This window comes from Toxotes jaculatrix, chromosome 3, assembly GCF_017976425.1.
Source record: "Toxotes jaculatrix isolate fToxJac2 chromosome 3, fToxJac2.pri, whole genome shotgun sequence".
Classification (NCBI taxonomy): Eukaryota; Metazoa; Chordata; class Actinopteri; family Toxotidae; genus Toxotes; species Toxotes jaculatrix.
This window is the reverse complement of record NC_054396.1, coordinates 403,003-419,805: the sequence shown is the minus strand read 5'-3', so window position 1 is coordinate 419,805 and position 16,803 is coordinate 403,003. Positions and strand designations below refer to the sequence as shown.

General features: G+C 42.2%; 1 protein-coding gene across 2 annotated transcripts in view; it reads right to left on the bottom strand.

Annotated features, from left to right (window-relative positions):
- The window catches only part of nfasca (neurofascin homolog (chicken) a), an 87,976-nt gene that overhangs the window by 33,599 nt on the left and 37,574 nt on the right, over positions 1-16,803 (bottom strand). Inside the window, exons 5-17 of one of the 2 annotated variants that reach the window (XM_041035068.1) lie at positions 15,379-15,484; positions 10,983-11,179; positions 10,385-10,507; positions 8,781-8,951; positions 8,321-8,353; positions 5,435-5,546; positions 4,610-4,794; positions 4,301-4,432; positions 3,680-3,823; positions 3,245-3,356; positions 2,941-3,107; positions 1,654-1,801; positions 927-1,051 (exon numbers count right to left, since the gene is read on the bottom strand). In XM_041035068.1, coding sequence (XP_040891002.1) covers positions 927-1,051; positions 1,654-1,801; positions 2,941-3,107; positions 3,245-3,356; positions 3,680-3,823; positions 4,301-4,432; positions 4,610-4,794; positions 5,435-5,546; positions 8,321-8,353; positions 8,781-8,951; positions 10,385-10,507; positions 10,983-11,179; positions 15,379-15,484 — 1,755 coding nt within the window. The remainder of the gene's footprint in view (positions 1-926; positions 1,052-1,653; positions 1,802-2,940; positions 3,108-3,244; positions 3,357-3,679; positions 3,824-4,300; positions 4,433-4,609; positions 4,795-5,434; positions 5,547-8,320; positions 8,354-8,780; positions 8,952-10,384; positions 10,508-10,982; positions 11,180-15,378; positions 15,485-16,803) is intronic. The other variant, XM_041035067.1, reaches the window with a different exon arrangement.

Genomic DNA, 16,803 nt, shown 5'->3' with positions numbered 1-16,803 from the left:
CTGAAGACAAAAAAAGTCTTCAAGTGAATAGTGACAGAAATTTGAGCCACTGTTACTGTCTCTTCACCCAAAAGAAATTGACTGCATCACTGCAATACTTGAATATTTCAGTACATTTAGTGGTAAATGCTTTAACTTTTTTTTTTTTTTGGCTTATTTCTGTGACTCACTGTCATTGATGCAAAAGTTTCACACGTCAAAAAAAAAAAACAACTCTCACACAGGACACTCTCAGTCTACAATACAGCTTCGCTATGGAACGACACTATCTCAGTACGCTGCATGCCGCTGAATCAGTGGGAGTAAGCAGAATTAAAGCTAACCCAGGTAAGTATTTAGTAAACTGTACAATAAAACATGCATGATTTCCATTGGAAGGCACAGAGCTGAAAAAGGTACAGTATCATTACATACGATAATGTTACATTAAAGACAAAACTAGAAACAGTACAGCTTGTCCAGATGTGTAAAGACTTTTCCTTTTTTCCATTACACTTAAAAGGGGAGTTTTACTATTACTGGGACAATTTGGGCTTTAAATTGTTTATTTGTACCTTCAGTCTTAAATCTGTGCTTAAACACATGATATGTTATGAGTTGGATGCAGTAAGTAATGGGAGAAGATATACTAGCCTTCCTCCTTTTTTTTAAATGAAGGCAGAATATTTAGATTATTCGATTATTTGGTGAGTGTAACATTAGAATGCACTGGGGCTAATGCAACGCTGAAGACAGTGAAACAACACACTCTCAGCAAACAATATTTTTACAATAATAATAATTTAGTACATTTTAATTCAACTACTTCAATAATATTTCTCAGGTAATGTTCTGAATGGTTTTAATGGGGTTATATTCCACTGTAGTGTTGCCAGTTTAGCTGAAGCGTATAATTTGTTCCAGCACGTTTCTGGGTGTGGGGGTACCTAACACAGTCAGGCGAGCTGAGGCTGAGTCCTGGTCTATCTCAGACTTAACAGTGCAGGTGTATGTTCCCTCATCACCCTCATGCACATTGGGGATGGTCAGCGACTCGTCGTCCTTCCTCAGCCTGGGAGACACACAGAGACCAACCACTGGATGTTACTGTTAATAGCTTACAGCAGCATAGCGTACTTTTCTTTTTTCAAGCTTATACTTTGTCTTTATCAAAGCTGATCTGTGTAAAAACTTAAAACTGCACTGTGTTTACCACAGCCTAATAACAACAGAAACTCTGACTTATGTGCCAACTGAGCCCCTAAATTCTGGACAAGTTTGTCAATTGTTTTTGGTTTGTTTTAGTGACATCACATATCTGACCTGATAACTATGTGACAAGAAGCAAAGATTCTAAAAATGGATGGATTACATCAAGAAGACAAATGAAGAAATGTCACTGAAAGTCTACGTCTCAAAAGGAAAGATACCTGGGACTATAAGTTTGTCAGTGTGGCAGGCTTTTTCGCTTTATCTCTTAAAGGAACAACTGGGTCACCAGGTTGTATCAGGAATAGAAGTTAAACATCTCATCTGAAAACCAAGACCAACTAACCAACTGCAGCTTTAATGCTGATTTTGGATAAGGGTATCTTCATTTAAAACAATATGGCTGTGTTTGGTGTTTCGAGGAGTTAATTATCTATGAGGAGAGTTAAGCGCCAGCGCCATTACCTCCATCCGAAATTGAGAGGCCTGTCATCCTTCATCCAGGACACAGTGATGGGCAGGCTGGGATCAGACTTCACCTTACAGTTGAATCGAGCTGGTGAGCCCCTGTAGAGTGACTGGTGCTCGGGGGCTCGAACTATACGAGTCGGCTCTGAGTTGGATGAAACGGTGATGATGAAGACATACACACGCACATATTACATTAACTCCCACATTTAGATACATGCAGGAATATCAGTGGAAGGTGAAACTCTGTTGGTTGACTTGACGTTGCAGAGCTAGATGTGAGACAGTCCTCTACACCTAAGGCTCGCTCACACCACTGCACTGTAAATACCTGCGAGAGCGTAAATCTTTTATACAAATTACCACCAAAAAACTCAGTCAACAAACTTTGCACTAGCAAATACATTTAGAAAATGTAATGCCACCAGTGTGAAAGTCCCCGTCGACCTCCTCCCTACAACTTCTGTGCACTATAAGAAGTTATTCACAGAAAAAAATGTTGCCAGTGAACACGGTCCGGAAAAAGATTTTTGCCACTTAAAAAAACGAAAACTTGCTGCCCTGCAGATTAGTTTGCTTATTTTAAATTGTATTCAGTTCAATACAACCTTACATGCTAGCACAGATATTTTTGCAGAACATGCAGTTTGACCACGAATGTATCTGTTATCAAATAGAAGATGAGGAACTTTAATAAAAGGCACAAGAGGTTTGCATTTAATCCAAAGGTGCAGGCTGTTTGGCACAAGGAAAGGAAATCATTTCATCTTTCATACAAAAGTCTGGGATGCAACAGGCAACCATATAAAAAGTGATAAGCCCTGCTGGAGCTGAGTCCTGCACATCAGCTGTACATGGTGTCATGTTACAGGGTTCTCAAGTGACTTCATATAAACATCTCACTGTTTACTCTTTGATAAAGCTCAGTGTCAGAGCTGTCTGAGGCTGCTGGAGGAACTCCCATGATGCACTGAGCACTTTTTCTTCTCTCTCTCTCTCTCTCTCTATCCTCATTCTGCAGGTATCACCATCATCATTATTAATCTTATTATTGCTATTAATATTATTAATTGGCGTTGCTCTTTTTATGAATATCTTTATTACACCTGCCCCCCCTCCCCTTTCTCCTCTCTCAGCCCCCCGTCCGCCTGAGTTCTTCCTCTCTGCTGTGTCATGGTAGAACTCTGTAACACTGACCTTAGTCTGTAGATTATGAGTTTGAATGTTATGCTATAACATGACAAGTCATACGAGTCTGAGTGCAGCAGTGACACAATGTCTGACCTTTGACCTCCAGGCGGACCTGGTTCTCAGCCTTGCCCAGGATGCTGTTGGCCACACAGGTGTAGGTGCCTTCATCCTCTGCTCGAGCCCTTTTAATCTCCAGGGTACCGTTGATGTAAACACGGTACTGTCCTCCGTCCAGTCCACTGCCCTGTCCATTCTTAAACCTACACATGGAGGAAATGTGTGGACAAAGGACCAAAAAATTAAAATATGAACTGATTTGTGATTTTTTGGATGATGATGCCAAAAGAAAAAGCGCTATTTCTGGATTCAAATACAACAAAATACAATCAATGCCCACCAGCGTAGATCTGGCAGAGGGGAACCAAAAAAGGGACAATCCAGGAAGGTGCGGTTGTTCTCGATGACTTTAATCAGCTGGTTTTTAGGGCCGAGCATCCTCGGAGGCATATCTACAGGGAGAGGAACAGTGGATTACACCTTTACCACTTCATCACTAACAAGGACTCCGTATGTCTCAGCATGATGTGAAATCCAAAGGTAGAAACAATTTCATCGGATAGATGACTAGGAGTTTATTAACATTAAAGGAACACATTTTGGGACATGATCATTTGCTTTCTTTAAAAAGATATTTCTCATATTCATGTGTTCACAGAGATTTTTGAACCTGGTGAAGAGCAAAGCTAAGGCATACAGATGCATATCACTCCCAGCCATTGTGAGTAACTGCTCCGTTAACATTTTGAAATCAAGCTCCCCATCTGTATCTCACCAAGCACATTGACGAAGGCATTGGCCAACAAATATCCGTGCTGGTTGGAAGCGTTGCACTGATAGACAGCACTGCTTCCCATCTGCACCGAGCGGAAGATGATGGTGTCACCCATCACATGTCTGCTTGGGTTGGGGGGAGAGCCTGAGGTCGGGAGGAAAGAGGAAGGAGGACAAAAAATAGAAGGCCAGAGAAAGATATTATAAAAATGAAGAAATGATGGAGCTTCAGGACACTGTATCTGAAAAATACCTAGACTACAACAACATGAGACAGGGAGTGTAATCAGTCCCTTAATATAAGATATTAGCTGGTCACTCAGGAAACATCCTGTCACTGAGTGAAGCTGCTCAGAGACTGGATGTGTGTGATTAGATGTACGTAATCACAGTGCAGCAGCTCACCAGTCACTCTTAAACTGAGCTGACTAACACTGGCATATTTCACACAAACTGTGGAGCAAAATGGTACACAATCAGTTGTGGTAATGTTTAAAATTTGCCAGGCGAAACGACCAATAATCAACAAGAACTAAGTTTGTTAGCTAACAAATCTGTTAGCATGTTGGCTAAGAAGAATGAAAGAAAGAGAAGGAAAGAAAGCTGAAACAGCTGCACATACTGTCTAAAGGCTGTCCATTGATCAGCCACTGGGTGTTAGGTTTAGGGTTGCCATTGGCCCGACACACCAGGCGCCCGTTTTCATCTGGGGCGAGCACCAGGTCTGTAGGTTTGTCGAGCCAGTAAGGAGCCGCTGTGGAACACAGGTAGTGATGCTGATCCGTAATGGACTCACTCACAGGTTAATATACATTCTGCTGCTCTAATTTTAATTTTAATTTAGCTAATTTTTACTGTGCCTTATTGTATTTGTTGCAGTATCTATCTATCTATCTATATTTGGAAAAACACATGATCACAACGTCCTCACCTTTCACCTGGACAAAGATGGAGTGGCGTATGCTGCCTAAATGATTGTTGGCCATGCACACATACTCCCCAGCATCCTCCTCTGACACACTGATGATCTTCAGGGTCTTGTTGAACTTCTCAATTTTCACTTTGTTTGCTGGAAGGTCCCCGCCCTTCTTAAACCACTTGATGGTAGGGGTGGGTCTGTAGGGGAAGAGCAAAAAAAAATGTGGCTTTGGTGTAGATGGCATACTGAAAAAGTACGGAGCCCCTCTGGTGACATTGGATAAAAAAAAAAATAATGCGTGGCCACGAGATAGTAACGCGAGGCCACGAGATAGTAACGCGTGGCCACGAGATATTTAATGCGTGGCCACGCATTATGATCTCGTGGCCACGCATTAAATATCTCGTGGCCACGCGTTACTATCTCGTGGCCTCGCGTTACTATCTCGTGGCCACGAGTTACGATCTCGTGGCCTCGCGTTATTATCTCGTGGCCACGCATTATTTTTTTTTTTATCCAATGTCACCAGAGGGGCTCCGTAAAAAAGAAAGCCATCACATCAAAACTCATTTTCATCATACAGCTGTTTGAAGAACTTTAAGAAATAACTACAAAATATGTCCTTTAGATCAGTTACACTTTTTAAAAATCACATATATGGACTGTGAATACTGAAACAGTTTGATACTGTAAACTGTCTCCAGAAAACCAAAGGACTTTTTTTTTTAATAAAGGAAGAAAAGCTGACCCTGTGTTTCAATAATTTTCCTGGTACTATCAATACTACTAAAAATTCAATGTGCTTTGCACTGTGTGTGTGTGTGTGTGTGAGCTCACAGTCCAGCAGCGATACACTCCAGCAGTAGCTGCTCCTCTCGTAGCACCATTTTGGAGCTCTCAGTGCCTGGCGGTGAGAGGAAGGTCGGTGTGGACTCGGCTACTTTACGGCCTGCGGATGAGGAGTGAGGAGAGGTTAATGCACAACACAAACACATTCAGAATCTAATCCAAGAGCTCTACGGTTTATCTTTGTAGAATGACTCACTTCCTACAAGGGGCTAAACACCCTCTTTGTGGGAACTGCCACATAGCTCTAACACCATTATTCTGATCATTTCCTTGTGACTGTGTTCCATCTCCGCCAGGCTTTGGCTCTGTCTGCAGTCTGTAGTGAGGCCAAATTCCCTGTAAACACAGCTAACACGCTCTGGTTTCCCTCACAGGAAGGCATTAAGAGACGCAGAAACCACAACAGGGTCACTGATCTTGCTTTATGTTTGCTAAAGGAACAGAGATGACACAGCCATTAAAAGCTTAAATAAAGCAGCTGATAAAACTTGCCCAGTATTTCTGCTGTAATGAGATTAGTTTAACATCAAGCAGTGGTATATTTAGGGTCATGTAGCTGATGCATTAGTCTTCAGACCCGTGTCAAACCTTCCCACAGGGCTTGGCTAAGGCATTAAGCCTCAGGAGCAACGCAAGTGGTTGCCAAAACTGGATCCTTTAGAACAGAACCTTTCTTTGGGGGATGGCCTTTAGATTGTAAGGCCTTTTATAATCCTCACACATCAAACAATGACTGAGAAAGAGGAGGGATGATAAAGACCAAGAAGCACGTGTGCTGTAATAATGTAACATTAGTTCTGCTTCAGTTGGTTGGAAAGAGTTGGAACACAAAATAAAATGTGAAAAGATCAGCTAATCAGACTGGATTTGAGCAAACTGCCATGTGCTGTCTCTGTTTATATACTACAACACCCAGGCATATTTGAAACAGACATGAAGTTGACTGAAAACACACAAGACCCAAAACACCTTTTATTACTTTCAGGTCATGACAGCACGGACCGTGTCAGACATGTTATATATATGCTTACAGGAAGAGAACTGTCTTCAAACAGATACACCATTGTTCAAGCTGGACCAGGTTCCTTTATTTCAGCTTGAACTAATTACAATTTTTTTATTTGTTTTTCATTCAACTGACATTTCCACTGAGTTCATCTTGTATTTTTCAGCTGAGAGTTCACCTCAACCGACTCATTAAAACCTTTCAGTGTTTTCGAATGAACTGACCCTTCAACTCATTGGGAAGGAAACTCTAGTCTTTCTTAAACTACCTTAAACTGCCTAGTTTAAGGATAATTCCAGTTTATTACAACTTGGGTCTGATGTTCATAGTTCTGGTCATCTTTCACTGTACTGTACTGTAGGTCGTATAGTTGTGAGGATGTTATGTATGTGATGAATGTGGAGTTTTGGGTGACAATCCAGCCGTTCACTTTTGTTTCTTTCTTTTTTATATTACGTCTCACTAAGTCATTGTCTGACTGCTGTTTCTTCCACCATTTGGTGTCTTTTAGGCAATGTCATCATATTCTGTAATTTAGCAATTACAATGTTGAATGCAGTGTTGTCATAACCAACAGAAACCATGGCCAAACATATTAAAAGATGATCCAAGATATAATAAATCAGATTGTCCTTTAAATGCTATGCAGGAATACTAGTTTCAGTGGCAAGAGTTTAGAGTCACATTTTGATTTCGACAGATCTAAGAGTGTGGGCTGACGTCTTGCTCAGGGTTCCAGAAAGGTTTGGGTTTACCTTGTACTACATCCAATTCTATGCAGCATGGCAATGATTATTTGACTGATGGCTAGTAATTATTTGCAACTACATTACTGACTGAACCAATTCAAAAATTGCTGCTTGATATTATACAGATTCATTTTTCTGGATCTTTGATCATCAGAAATCTTGACAGCACATTTCCAGTCTGCTCCAATCTCAATACAAATGCTATTAACACTGTGGACACAAAATCCAGTCAGAGAAAAGCGACAGCCTGCTGAGAAGTGTGTGGGATTAAATTAGCATTAGCCTCCTTTTGTGATGCAGATCTGTATGGGATTAAAGCATCTGTTAGCAGTTAGCTTCTCCAGTCACTGGCAAACAGACAGGAATGGGTGAGGAGGATCTGTTACTGACAGTGGGAGGTGAAAAGCAATGACCAGAGGAAGAAACATTTTTCCAAGAAAAAGACATTGAGGGTCAGTGGCAACGCTAAAGTGCTTAGGTACACAATTATTATGGTGGGTAGCTACGGCAATGCAGTGAGCACTCTGGAAACCTGGAAAACAGCCTGCTGATGATGCTACTGAGGCTCAGGAGGAACTGGAGTTTAGACCCCCTCTCCTCCACAAAAACAGTCAGAACTGTGCGCTCCTAAGAGATTAAGCAAAGCAGCTAGCATGTACGCATGAGTGCGTGTTAAAGTAGTGTTGTGTGAACATTTCAACAGCCGCCCCCTGCACTTGCCCACACTCACAAAGAAATGTGTACGAGGGCAGAAGTAGGAGGTGGGAACCCTTATTTCCATATATATATGACTATTAATGACCAAGGCATGAATCCAGACTAAATATTCATCACGTGACCTAATCCTCCTCAGTACTGGAGCCTCATCTTCAGTCCCACTGGGTCTCAAAACCACAAGCCTGGTCTGTCAAAGGGAGCACCCTCCCCCCACCTTCACTTGAAAGCACATAGCAAATTCTACGCCTGCAGAGAGCAGCTAGGACGCAAAATTAGTGTCCAAGATCAGTCTGAGGTCAGTGGATGGCTCAAACTTCATTGAGCTTTGAGTCAGGTTAGTGTGCTAGCCATGTTACTGTGGGGCATGACTAAACAGGTGGACAGGAGGACAGGAGGACTCACCACCATTGGGGTCAGTGTCATTATACAGCTCCTCTGAAAACACAGGCACACACAGTGGATTGTCAGTCCACACACAGACAAATACAGAGGGTGTGAGGGAACATACTGGTGTTGAAGATAAACCAGCACGGTTGAAAGAAAGATTTCACATTACATCACGAGAATCCAGTATTTCATTTCATCTTCGCTTTTCTGCAGCAACCTGAGGAAATATCAGATTTCATGCATCTCATGTCATGTCATCACATCACCTCTAGATGGAGTTACACCATATTCCATTTGAGTTTGACTGGCATGTGATGAAAACACACACAGCAGACATGACGAGAGAACTGGACCACAGAATTCGTAGACTGTTACTACAGTGGGTTCAATGTTGAATTACTATACTAACTATATAGAAATGAGAATGAGATTCGCAGGTCTTGCGTGTGTGTGTTCATGTGTGTTGTTTACTCACTGGTAGGAACCTTGAGCGTGAAGGGGTTCTTCTGCTGGATGGTGTGTGTGAAGTGGAAGCGAGCGTTGCAGCTGTAGTCTGTGTGAGCATCTTGGGGAATAACGTTGGAGAAGTACAGGTCTCCATTCAAACCCATGGACACTCTGTTATTCTGAGGGATGGGAGTCATACCTGGAAGACACAGGAGGAGACACATAAGGGACGGAGAGATATGGAAGAAAACCAGTAACGTTACTGATTTAATATGCACAGTAGCTTTTGAAATCATCAGCATCATCAATGGCTAATGGTTATGTGTTACTGTTAAAAATATTACTAACATCACAAATATATGGGACCAAAGGGAACCGTGAAGGATGAACATCACCCAGGACAAAATCCCAGGAGATCAGCAGTTACACAAACACTCAAACCAACAATCATTCCTCAAAGTCACTGAGATCACATATTTTCATTCTGATGTTTGATGTGAACATTAACTGAAGCTTCTGACCTATATGACATGATTGGCTGATGAAAAAGCAGGTGTTCCTAATAAAGTGCTTGGTAAGTGTATTTTAACCTAATGATAGTGTACTGTATCTTGGTTTTAGTTGGTCGCTTGTATCAAAGGCTAAAAATCTAATATTAAAATGTAGAAGTCACTAGTTTGAAGATTGCATATATTTTCACATACAGCTGTTGAAGCTAGCTCTGGTAACCCAGCTGATGTGTCATCCTACAGTCACTACAGGCTAATGTACACCCACACGATGTCCAGACAGATCCTCATCCACACTCTGTAACCACATAAACTGACGTGAACCATATGGCTGTCAAGACGGTGCCCCAGGACCAATCAGCCGCCAGCCAGCAGTCCTATCTATCATGCGTTGGCGTGTTACAGTGTCCGGGCTATATGACAAGTTGATATGATGTACTGCGGTTGATATGAAAGCATATGATCGTGTGTGTCACACACGGCTGTTCACTGAGTGGGGAAAGTTCACACAAGGTGATAGGACCATATTTCTATTCTGTTCTTCTAACTGAGAAGGAAATCTTTGTTGGAATGGAAAAAAATTCATCTCACACACTAAGTAGAGTGAGAGTTTGTTCTGGCCTTTTTGAGCCTTTACTCTATAGATACAGTGAAGAGAGACATGTGATGAGTGAGAGTAGAGGAGTGACATGCAGTAAAGAGTCTGGCCAGGAGTCAAACTAGGGACCTGCTTCTCAGTGCACTGGACCCATGTGGTACACAAAGCTACAAAGGAAAATGAAGGCTGTCTCCAGATGAGCAGACAGATTTCTGTCCTTTTGCAATATAAAGATTCTAAAAACAAATAAAGTTCACCTTTCAGCACCTGGGTTGTTTTTCTTTGCTTGATGCCAATTGACCTGAGGTGGCTGTATAAATCCCACCAACCACACACATCTCAGACCCAAGAATGATGCAGTCAGTCTGAGATGACATCTTTGTTCCTTTAAACAAAGATCTATCTGAGGGTCATGATTCACCTCTAAGAGTAAACATAAAATATTCACCCACTGTTTAACCACTGTAAAAATCACACTCCATTAGGGAGGAGAAATACACTCAGTGTGTACAGTGTGGTGCTCACCGCTGTTCATCCAGAAGATGAATGGAGGAGGAAGGCCTGGTGGGGGGTTGCAGGGTAGAACCAGTGGGGAGCCTTCATTCACCACCACTGGCTCCAGCACCTCCTTAGGCCACAGAGGAGCCTCTGGAGGAAGGAGGGGGGCGGGGAGGGGGGCGGGGGGGGGGGGGGGGGGGGGGGGGGGGGGAGAAGGAACAGGAGAGGGAAAGAGAGAAAGAGATGAGAAAAATTATTTCAGTCAGACACAGGCGAGAGAAGGATTCTGCTCATTAGACAAAATGTACGGAAAAATGCGAAAAGTCTGCCATGAGCTGATCAGTACTGAAATAGTAATTACTGTTCTTTACAGTTCATTGGTCAAATTAACAAAATGTAAGATGTAAGTTAGTTCTGCTGCTTGCACATGTGGTCAGCACTGTAGCATACGTAATGTTTAAAAGTTTTTCCACAGCAAACACAAGAAAACATTTGCAGTTTGTCTTTCTTCTGTTTTCTTCAGTGTAAAATACCATAATACGCTGAAACCAGTTTCTTTGTGGCCTATGATGACATTTGAATGTGTGCACAAATACTCTGTAGTAACATGTCTAGATGTTCTTACTTGAGACCCGGAGCAGGATTTTGTTGGACAGAGCTACTCCAAAGTCATTGGTGGCAAAACACTGGTACTCTCCTTCGTAGTCATCTGGTCGTCCTCCACTGCGGAAACCAATCTCCAGGGTCCCCGAGCGTTTTCGCATTGTGACCCTGGGATCTTTCCCAATGTTGAAAAACTTGCCATTCCTTCGCCATGAAAATCTGAGCCACAAAACAAAGTGCCAAAGAGTTGCCGTCATAACATGATGGAACTGAAGGCCATTCTAACATCGTCTCTTTATATGTCACCAGTCTTCTTGCCCAGAAGCCCTCTGGAGTCACAGGACATACAAGACAAGCTAACATACTGTTTCAATTAGCATGAATGGAAACAATCCTCAACTGTTTTTGATTTGCATCACAACTAAACACCTCAGCCTATATTTCATATCCAACCAAAAGATAAAATAAGACTGGAGAACATTGGGACAGCACTTGTACTCAAACAGGGAAAGGTCTGATAAACATTCATTTCACCTTTGACACTAAAATAGTGGCAATTTATTTCTTTGTTTGTTTTTCATCTTTCTGAGAAGCCTCCCAGAAGCCTCTTTCCTGACCTGTTCCTGTTTTAATTTTCTGTCAGTGTAAACCCAAAACCCATGGTTCCATGATGTCAGATGGCATACTCCATTCTCACTGCTCTGCTTTTCATAGCTTTTCTTCTTTCTTCTGAAACATAGCTTTCATTCACTAATAATGTCCAGTCACTCCCACTTTGCAGCATGCTTCAAAACAGTCAGCAATGGAACAAAATACATGTGGATTTATGTTAATGGGTTTATACGGATGAAAAAACACCAGCACGCTTGTTTAAGAGGAGACAGTGAAGGAAAGAGAAGCACTGCAAACATTATCTTGACGTGAGGGACAGCCCACTGGGCTCTCACCGTGGTAACATGGACTCAGTTTTTTGAACAACAAAAAGTGAAACTATTTCCTTGTCATGCCGTTACTGTTTTATATTACTCAACTGGCATGTGACAGCAGCACAAATATCTATCACGCCATGCGCTCTGTGTGTAATAGTGCTGTAGCTTAATCCTGTTCCATGTGGTACTTCCAGAGGGCTCCCTGATTAGTGAGGAACACTCAATATGCTTACATAATCCGCCTCTATTTTTAGTGTGGAGTGTGGATTTACAAAAGATGCTTCCTGTCATTTTGAAGCAAGTTACCGTGGATCTGGGCGTGTTTGAGGTGCAGCACGACACTGGGCCTGAACAATGAGCCACTATTGAAGCATGGGGACCAGAGCTGTGTTGTGGTGTGTGTTGTGTAGTGAGAGGCTGATTGTGAGTGAACAAGTGAATGATCCCTTTTGCTGAAAGTTTCATGGGCATGAATAGTCAACTAAGTGCATTACTGGAGCACAATGCCTGTCCTGGGAAGGGGAGAGTCAGTGTGTGTGCATGGAAGAGTGACCGTGAGTGCCTTATTGTGAGGTTGTGTGTGTATGTACAAGAATCTGGGTGAGTGCCTGTATGTGTGTATGTGTGTGTGTGTGTGTGTGTGTGTGTGTGTGTGTCTTACGTAAAGCCAATCTGTCTCCACATAAACAATGTGCCAGTGTCCTGAGCTGGTCATACCCCCACTGATGTAACCACTGGAGAGCTGTGTGTGTGTGTGTGTGTGTGTGTGTGTGTGTATAGACCTGCTCCTGAGTGTGAATTATGTGAATATTTCAATGCAGATGAAGTGTATATGTGCACGTCTTTGAGTGTACATCACAGCAGGTTTTAAAGTGTGCTTTTGTGTGTGGAGAACAGAAGAAGGAAACAGGAAAAGGTGAGAGGAAAAAAATGTGTGAATGAGAAAGATGAGAGAGAGAGAGAGAGACATGCAGAAAAAAAAAACAAACAGAAACTGAACTAATCCACCAGCTGATTCACGCTCTGGTACTGGCTGCATTACTGCTGTGGCAGAGCTGAACTAAGCCGTTTCACTAACAGTAAAAATACAGATGAAAAAAGGAACAGTAACATATCACATTTGTCCAATATCCTCAGGCCAGATGTAAAAATATTGTGCACAGAACTCATAGGAAGTTGTTAGTTTAGGATAAATGAACAAATCTTTAATTTATCATTTCCTGCTTGTAATCATATGAAAAACACCATTTAATAAAAATTGAAAATGTTAAATTGAAGCTGAGCAGCCTCTCTGTTCATCCTTTGCTTTTGTTGCAGGTTTTGTGTGCTTTCTTGTCTAGAAGGCACATCCTAATAAAAAAAAAAAAGCATATTAATGTCAAGATATGTTAAATGTGTTTATGGCAAGATGTCAAAAAACCCCATCTTATGATCAGACTTCTATTACTTTCTCATCTCTTTTTGTTCACTTATTTATTCATTCACTTCTGCAGCCAGGGGGTGTCAGTATAGGCCATAAGGGACAGGTGGATATGGGTCAGTTTCTGTTATTTTGATATTGTTAAGACCTGAGACAGCAACAAATTCTCTGCATTTCTTGAATGTCTCTTTTGTGTTATGTGCCCATACCTTCACCAAACTAAATGACTAGACTTTTTAGTCTATAGGGATGACAGGACAGAGAAAGGTTGTACAAGGCAACAGAAAATAACCACAAGAAAATAGAGGGTTGGTTGGGTTTGCAGCAGGCCAATCTATCATTTCATCACACCTATGCAGACCACGTTCAGATTTACTTAGCTCTTTCACCAGGTGACTGTGGTATTCAGACTCACTCTATCAGTACTTAGAGAAAGTAAATAACTGAATTCCATTAAATTTCTTTCAATTAAATAAAGACAAGACAGAAAGGAAAGGAATAAAAGCTGGAAATCTGTGTTTATCTGACCTGAATGTGTTTTACTGTAGGTTTGTTAAACCCACATTCACACCACTGACCTGCTCCAACTCAGGCATTACACAACCAATTGCACCTTCTGTAATCACCTCCTGTAATCATCCCTCCCCACCTGCACTCAAGATGTCCAAACAGGATGTGTGTCCCGTCTGAACGTCTGCGCTGACCAGCTGGACCCACATTCAAAGCTCTGAATTGCCTCTGTGTTTGAAATGTGCCATATAAATAAAGCTGCCATGCCTTGCCTTGCCTTGCCTGCCTAATGGAAGGACAGCGTGGAGAGCAGCAGAGAGAGAGCGCAGTAAAAAGCACAGCAGAGCACTTGTCAGGCTGAGGCTGCAGAGGGCAGGCAGACAGGTGTCACACTGAGTTTATACGATTGTTTGAGGGCAGCAAAGGAGCTTTGGGGCAAGGCACAGTTCATCTGAAGGGGAAGGTGATCACTGAAAAAGGATGGGAGGCTAAGATGAAAATGTGTTGCACACAGAGGAGGGCAGAATGGCAGGAGAGCACATCTGAGTGGTGCTGTCACTCCTCCTAACTGTCACTGCCACAGAGAGACAGAGGTGGATGAGACACAGAGGGGAGGGCAAGGAGACACCAAGGACAGATAGATCATGGTGACAAAAGGCAGCAGACGAGAGAACTAAAAACAGAGAAAGACAATGGACTTGAGTGAAAAGAATGAATAATAGACAGTGGGAAGGAGAAGAAGAGGAGGATAGAAAAATGTGTCATGACAGGCCCCCGATCTGTATCACATGAATCCTCCCTGCACTGCTTTGTCCTCAGCTGTGCTGCATTTTCGCTGATTACACTCCAGCTGCGCCTGATTGGTGCAGACAGTCTGCAGCCTGTCAGTTCATCAAGCTGTCACATCAGTTTTCTAAATCACCTGCAAGATTTTTCAGACTTTCTCATGAAGTGTCAAGCTGTTCGATTTTGTGAACTTCAGCCTCTCAACTACCGCAATTTAATTTCCATTAAAGGTCCTCACCACCAAATGTAGAAATGAGGGTCAGTTTACTCATCATAAGGAGAACAACTCAATACACAATATACCCAACTCAGTCTGTGAAAACATCTGCAAAATGATGTCTGTGACTCTGTCACGTCCGAGAGAAGGCCTGGAGCCTGTGCTACAAATTAAAAGCATGTTGTTTGAAAGGTGTGCAGCGGCCAGACAAGTGTAGTCAAGATGTATTTGAGTTGCATTAGGCTATGGGAAATGTTGGGGTTAAAAGTCAGGATATCTCAGCATCAATTCTGACATGTTTTGTATGTGTGGGGTAACCCTTTAAGGGGTCCATTCACTCAAATTAGATAATGATAATAATTTTCTTACTTACACCTGATGGTATCTAGTCTGATCTTAGACGGTTTTGGTTATAATTACCCATTATCAATTAAAATCTGTGATTGGTGGGGATAGATAGATAGATATGTAAGTGCATTGTAAGGAAGGAATTGTGTGTGTGTGTGTGTGTGTGTGTGTGTGTGTGTGTGTGTGTGTGTGTGTTTGAACTGCTTACGTCGGTACTGGGTTGCCCTTGGCCTCACACTCGATGATGATGTTATCTCTGGGATCTACAATGTAGTCCTTCACTGACTGTTTGACTATAGTAGGGGGCTGCTTCACTGTGGGAGGAGGGGGAGACAAAGAGAAGGTTACAGAAATGAGGTTGTGTACACACACATTCATCCACACATGCACATGCACACACACACACACACAGTGCTGCTCTGCATGCCGTTTCAGAACTGTAGAGAACATGGCTGTTCCATAGCTCAGTACAGTGATTTATAAGAAGCTTTCCTAAAGAGCAATATATTGATTTCTTTTGACACTAATAAAACCCAATGGAAAGACATCAGGATGTAAGAAGGAAGATACATACATCAGCAAGTGTTATTTCACTGGTCGCGAACAACCTCCTCACACTCACGCACCACGTTATACTGAACGGCCACAGAGCAGCACATTAGGTCCTACTGTACATCTTGTTAACAGCATTAAATACTGATCTTACTCAGCAAAAGAGCCACTGAGACCTTTGAACATGGTGACAAATAGGTCTAAAAATAGATCTGAAAGGGAAAAATGAAAACATGAGTAGTTACATGCTCAGACAAGCTGTAAACAAACCTCCAGGTTTTCAAAGCTAATGAGCTGCTTAATGTTCAGGGATTTCCCTTAACAAAATGTTACTCAAACAGGAGGAAGGTTTCAGCTGTGGATTAATCCACATTCGGTGCTCTAGTGTGTATTTAGGGCAGCAGGACGCTGTGTGTGTGGTGGAACTGAGTCAAAATGAACTACAGTGTGTGTGTTCATGGTGATGAAGGAGCAGTGCATCAGTACAGTTTTTTAACAACGGTGGAGCTCTGAGCCTCAGAGGAAGCAGGTAAATCAGGCTTTCATGCACATAATACTTATTAGTTGGATACATTAATTGTTGATTTTGTTTTTTTTTCATGGGATGTGTGACAATCAGAAAATATCGATTACCAGACTTCTTCTTTAAACCCATTCCACCCATTTATCCTTTTTTCTGTCTTTTGTTGTAACGAAAGGTGACGATCAGCTTGAAATATTATCCTAAATCTACTCTGCATCCTGATGAAAGAAATAAATGGATCATAATTTCCATCTCCCCAGTGGTGTTCTACTACAGATATCTAATGGGTCAGTGAAGCCAAACCCACCACACAGACCACCTTTCTCTGCCCTTCTGCGCTTCTAGCTCACTGAGCCCACACATACTTTACTCACAACACAAGATAACAAGCACTTCAGAGGACCGGCCGCCTGCTGGTTCCTAACAGAACGCTCTGTGACTGGACTGTGAGAATGAATTCCAGTCTAACAGAGAGGACAGAGATGAAAGAACAGTTCCCCCCTCTAACTTAAGTTCTTCCACAAAATCTTACCCACTACTGTATTATGCATATCCCCC